General features: G+C 38.0%; 1 protein-coding gene across 3 annotated transcripts in view; it reads left to right on the top strand.

Annotated features, from left to right (window-relative positions):
- The first annotated feature begins 1,196 nt into the window (after positions 1-1,196).
- Positions 1,197-6,000, top strand: part of SMPX (small muscle protein X-linked) — a 57,783-nt gene continuing 52,979 nt past the window's right edge. The window contains exons 1-2 of one of the 3 annotated variants that reach the window (XM_048862901.2): positions 1,197-1,356; positions 4,495-4,556. In XM_048862901.2, the coding sequence (XP_048718858.1) occupies positions 4,518-4,556 (39 nt within the window). In that variant the 5' untranslated portion in view covers positions 1,197-1,356; positions 4,495-4,517. Of the gene's footprint in view, positions 1,357-1,872; positions 1,960-4,494; positions 4,557-6,000 lie in introns of those variants that run through there. The other 2 variants (XM_048862893.2, XM_048862883.2) reach the window with 2 other exon arrangements.

Genomic DNA, 6,000 nt, shown 5'->3' with positions numbered 1-6,000 from the left:
AGTGGTAGGTTCAGAACACAGAGTTGCACAAAACTTGGCAGCTATGATGGGGTAGGTGGGTGGCTGGTTGGAGAGTTCCCTGAGATATGTAGGTGGGCAAGCCACCTCATCGCAGTGTATCATGCCAGCAAATGCATCCATTACTCATAAGGGAGTGGAGCAGCATGACTCGGCACCATCCTGCAGATGATGACAGTGCAGCAACAGCAGCTCTCTTTGGTTTCTGCTGTCTTCTATTATTGGTGTCCTTGGTCAGATGCGGTGGGAGCAGCTGCAGCAGGAAGAATGTCGGTTCCCATGATGTCACAACGAACTGGAGGCTGCAGTCGTGTGAGTGTGAACATGGGGATGATGTCAAACAAATGTGATCCATTTCTTGTGATTCATGTGTGACCTGGACTGATGGGAAAATCTGCAGTTTGGTGCAAAGCACAACTGCGAGGGTATAGACAGATCGGGTTTTAAGCTCTCACTAAAGAGGATCAAGAGATGTCTAATGTGCATGACCAGGAGAGGTATTAGGGATGACTGCTCATGTCTGTGCTCTGCCATGATATAGTATAATGAGGTGGACGTATTGTTGCATTAATCGCAATGACTGCTCCCATTTGTACTTTCTAAGCATTTCTTAACCCAGATCCCTAACATTTAACAAATATTTGTTAGAGCCAACATTTTCAGAAGAATTCATTCATTTTGTGTGCCTCAGCTTTTGGGGGGCTCACCTGATGCCTGACTTTCAGAGTTCCTCTGGACCATTGCAGCTTCCAATGATTTCAGGCCCAAGGTGTGTCAAACTGGGTGCCCAAAAATTGAGTCCAAAAAATTAGTGAGCACCTTCTAAAAACATGGCTGAAAATGTATGTGTTTGTGAGCAATCCTTGGTTTGGTGCAGTGGTAAAGAGATAACATTGTGCAAGTGGTGCCTGAAACAGAATAGGGAAAGTTTAAGGATATGCACTGCCTTCTACCATTGTGTGCTTTGCTCCTGTGCACACCCAAAAACTACAGTAAGTGTGACAGCAAAAAATGACCCAAAGGTGTGTTTCATTAACAGCTATTGCTTGACACTTGAACCCTGTTTTTAAGAGTTCAAGTGTCTCAGAGGGAATGAAGATACAGGGTGTATCAAACTCTATATTTAGGAAGAACAACTGCAAGCTATGACAGGAATTCGCTTTTACACTTAGCTTCTAAACTGAGTTCCACTCCAGCCCTGAGCAGCTCTCAGAGCCATACAGGCACAAAGCACTCTCGCTATTTCAGACACATTTAAAGGCTCACAGTCAAGATCTCAGCTGACTGAAGAACGTGTCTCTTTCAGCATCGAAAAGAAGTGTCTATACTCACTTGACGGTTTGGAACTTTTTTTATATAAATAAATCAGTAAACTAAGCTGAAGGTCTCATTTGCAAACTTGAAAGATTCTGTGAAGTGTCCGAAGTGGTTAGAGGTCTCTGTTTATTTGAACATCTTGTGCATCATATTAATGTGTTTAGTGCAGATTGTTATTGCTACTGCTTTATAATCTATGGGGATCTTAAAAGATTTAAAACAGAAAGCTGCTTTAATACTTAGTGACATCACAAACAAAACTATGTAGCAGCATGCTTAATTTTTTCAAAAAATTTGTTACAGTTGGTAAAAAAAAATGTTGGGGGGGATGGGAGAGATGTAAGTTTTCTTCACTGTAATCATAGCTCCTGTGAACATACAGTAGTGGAGGCAGAAACAACCGTGTTATCGAAAACTTTACGTTATTATTGTATTTGCCTGCAGAATGTAGTAAGTTTGTGCCTGGCAAAGAGGAAGAAGCAAAGTGTGGGTTTCTCCTTCTCCTCAGTACCAGTTAGGTTTCACAGTGGTGTGTAGTTCCTGTCAAAGTCTTTTATAAGAAAACACACTGCAGCTTTCTGGCCAAAACACCCATGGTGTTTGATTTCATGAGTACAGCAGGAGGTAAGAGGACCGCATTCGGGGTTTGGGTTTTTGGTTTTGTTTTTTTGGTTTTGTTTTGTCCTGCTGCTTATGTACAGTAGGATTAAGAAAGATGGAAATTATGATAGTGCCTTGTGTATCTCAGCCACATTTAAAGCAAATTGACTAAGAAATCAGTCAGTCCAGACAGCTGCACATCTTTCTGCACCCCTCTCAGGAATTATTTTTAGCTGAAGGAGAGAAGATAACTTTGTTTTTTAAACTCGTTCCGGAATACTGACTGATTCCTTCCTATTAAATATTCCTGTACATGAGTGATTTCACTACAAAGTAAAAGAGTTTGCATTGGAAGTCAGGCATTAAATAGCTCCAAACCGAAATAAGAGTGTCATTGCTTTCAAAGTTTGCCTTTGCATTCAGGCCATAAAAGGTAAAAGGTAAGGTGTGGGGAAGCCAAAGAGGCTTGAGAACAAGGCTTTGTGTGTATCAGACAATTTGCCTGGCAAAGGGGGTTTGAAATTCTTAGCTGATACTGAATGTGAGCTGTGATTTGTTCAAGTTTGCAAATCTGCTCAAAATGCCAGAAATAACAGAATGTGGGTAACAGCATTTTGTTGAATATCTCTCAGATATACATGGCAAAATAAAAGCATTTATAAAAATATATATTTATTAATCCATGTCCGTCTTTGTGTGGTGTGAGAGAAAGATATTGAAGTAACTTAAGCTTTATTTCTAGACATTTGACAGTCAGTAGTTGTGCTAGAGGTGAATTGGGAGGAGGGAAGGAAGGGAGGGAATGCAGCCAGAGAAGGTTGTCTATTTTTACTCATCAGTGTGCTGTTGTCCTGATTTCTTTGGCAGTAATGAGGGCAGCATGAACTGGAAGGAAAAAATCACCTCCTCCAAAAGCAATCCTACACAATTGTATCATACATCTCTCTTTAGGAACCAGTGTCTGATTGCAATCAGTTTCAACACAGGTTTCTTAGGAACTCACAACATATTACAAAAACTAAGATGGCTTGGTTTAAAGAAAGACATTCTAAGTAAAGATTTAGTCTAATTCCTCACCCATCCATGTTTAAGTATGGCCAAAGGCTGGTGAAAGTATATCAGCTATTTCATGTGAGGTGGGGGAGCGTGTTGCCATATGCTAGAAGCCTTAACTGTAATTTCATTGCTGCTGTGGTTTTGAAGCACTCCCATTGTATTTTTTAAATTCGTATGTGTGTTAATTTCCTTTGCCTTTGTTTTCATTTTTAACTGATCAGAAAGGGGGGAAAGAATTACGTTTTCCCCTGTTATAAGACATAATAGATCATGTCTTTCTAACAGTTTGTGGGTTTTTATAATTCTTGAAATGCAATCACTGAATACCAACACTGTATCAGCATAGGTCCACTTTCTATCAGTCATCTGAGAAAATGATTACTTTCCAGGCATAGTAGCAACTTAAAAAAAATAAATGAATGCAAGGGGTAAAATCCTGAGAGTTTTGCCATTGACAGGATTTCGCCACCAAAGTCAGTCAAACAGACAACACAATGCACTTTGAAGTTACGTAAACTATGTCTGGTTTTAGGTTATCACAGTGAAAAAAAGCACCTGGAACTGTACAATTTATAATTTGTATGATGGGTTTTTTGGTTCGAAATCCTTACACAGACCTACCCAAACTGAAAACATAGCCCTCACAAAAGATAGTAAAAAGCAAAAGCAAAATTCAACCCAATGAGGTTGCTTGAGTGAAACTGATGGTAGAATTTGATTCTTGCTTTCCAGTCAGTCTTTATTGAGCTCCTTGACTTCAGAGTCAGTAGAACTGAGTAAGTGGCCTGGTGTGAATTTGTATATTAAGTCAGTATCAGTTTTTCCACGTTTATCTAAAATGGTCTCCATTCTTAATTCCTTCTTATGCTATTGATCAAAAACTTACTAAAAATCTACTTAATATAAATCTTTGAAGGGAAGGTTCTCTGTGGCCTGAAGATTTCCAAAGGACTTTATAATTTAACAGTGTCTATTCCCCCTCCCACACTCCCCCAGTCTATACACAAATAGATTTGAGAGTTTTTTTAAGCTTTGGGAGTCAGGCGATGGATACATTTTTATTTGTTAAAAGTGTATGCTCCAGGATTACATTTTTATTTGCAAAGGCCAGATGCAGGCTCAGGGCTTTTGTAACCTCTATTTCTATTATGAGGCAACAGTAACAGTACGTTGTTTGCCCCCAAACGTCTTCCTTTTGCTATTTGCTTGTTCTAGAAAGTCCTTAATGTCTTAAGAATTTCTGATTCCCCTCACTATTATTTTTTTTATGTGAAAGCAGTGTCACCATTTCTGGCTATGAAAGATTAACCAGGAAAGCTCAGGTGTTCTCACTCCCTCAGGTATTAGAAGGGAGTATCTAAGCAACTCTGAAACTGAGACTGAAAGAGTAGAAGGGCTGATGAAATGGATGCCTGTCAAGAAGCAGCATGGGTTAAGTTCTAGTTTATCAAGCTCTGCTATCTGAATGTCAGAGCCTGTAACAGTTTCTCATTTTGCTTGCAGGAATTAAGGTGCTCTCTTTAAGAATGTCAAAACAGCCAGTTTCAAATGTCAGATCCATTCAGGTAAGAGACAGTACTTACATTTCTAATATCAGAAAATAATGAATTTTTACATCAATTGCTTCACAATCTGCATTTTGTTTGTAATGAACAACACTTAAGTGTTAGCTAGTGATTATTTTAAAAAGAATAAAAGTTTAGCCGTGGTAGACATGAAAGCACATAAAAACATTGACCTGAGGAATTGCTGGTGATCTGAACAAAAAAAAAAAGATTCACAGATTTGATTTAAAAACAATAGCCCTTCGCATGATAAATACTGTTTGTTGATGGGTCTGCTAAACACAACAGGATAATCCACAGAATTTCCATATATACAGCCAATCACTATTATAAGCCAATCACTATTATAAGCAATCTCCCATCTCTGAAAACCCGAGGGGTTTCTTTAGAATTAATACACTGTGGTAGAAGTATGGGGATAGATAGATGGCACAGCTTTTAATGTTTGTATGTTTTCATCTTTTCATTCTTTTGAACAACAAAATATATAGTTCCAGTATTCAATTTAACTACATTGTTATTCAGAAAGACATTTTATGGGAAAACCAAAATAAAGTAATCAATGACAAGACTGTGCCAGGTAGGGGTGTCTACTCATTCTGGTTAATTGTAGTTCTTAGAGTCTTTTACAAACATTAACTACAGAACAGTCACAACACCTCTCGGAAGTAGGTGAACAAAGCATGGTGAAACTAACCCCTTAATTCTTCTCCCACTGAAGTCTATTGCAAAACTACCATTGATTTCAGCGTGAGTAGGAATTGGTCCTAAAACAGTAAGAGCTATACTTTTTTGTTTGTTTGGGTTTTTGTTTTTTGTTTTTTAAATGAAACCAAAGATGATCCTAGAAACTTCTAGGATGTCAATTCACAGAGGCTGGTTACTATGTGTTTTCTAGGCCCCAAAGGCTGGCTGTGCCAGCAAGTGCAGGATATCATTCCCAGACTAAGCTCATGTTAGATTTTAAACTGATAAAAACTTTTAATAAAGAATATTTAAAATTATAGAACACATACATTGTTGAATACACATTATAAATACCCCAGCCATGTCAATTCATGTTCATCAGAAATGATTTTAATATTGCAAATGAAGAAAGAAATAAAGAAAAATTGTACGAGCTGACAATTGCCTGTGGTAGAAAATACAGACAAGGGTTAGTGGTCAAGCATATAACATAATAAAAAGTACACTAGTTAGTTAAATCAGTTGATCTTAGCCTAAAGGCCAGGGTGCCTCCTCAAATACTAACTTGTACAATATTATTACAATTTTTGTTAAATATATTTTTGCAATAGATTTTCCCAGCATGTTGATAGGAAAAACAGTTTAAGCTTGAAATAGCATAAGAACCCCAAATAGAATTTATCATGGCTGATCTGCCCTAAGTTTTCCCATGATAATACTTTCCTAACTCACTGAGGTATTATGAAGATTAATTAAC

Source organism: Caretta caretta, chromosome 1 (genome assembly GCF_965140235.1).
Source record: "Caretta caretta isolate rCarCar2 chromosome 1, rCarCar1.hap1, whole genome shotgun sequence".
NCBI lineage: Eukaryota > Metazoa > Chordata > Testudines > Cheloniidae > Caretta > Caretta caretta.
Note: the sequence above shows the minus strand (reverse complement) of the source record. Positions and strands in the feature narration are given on the sequence as shown.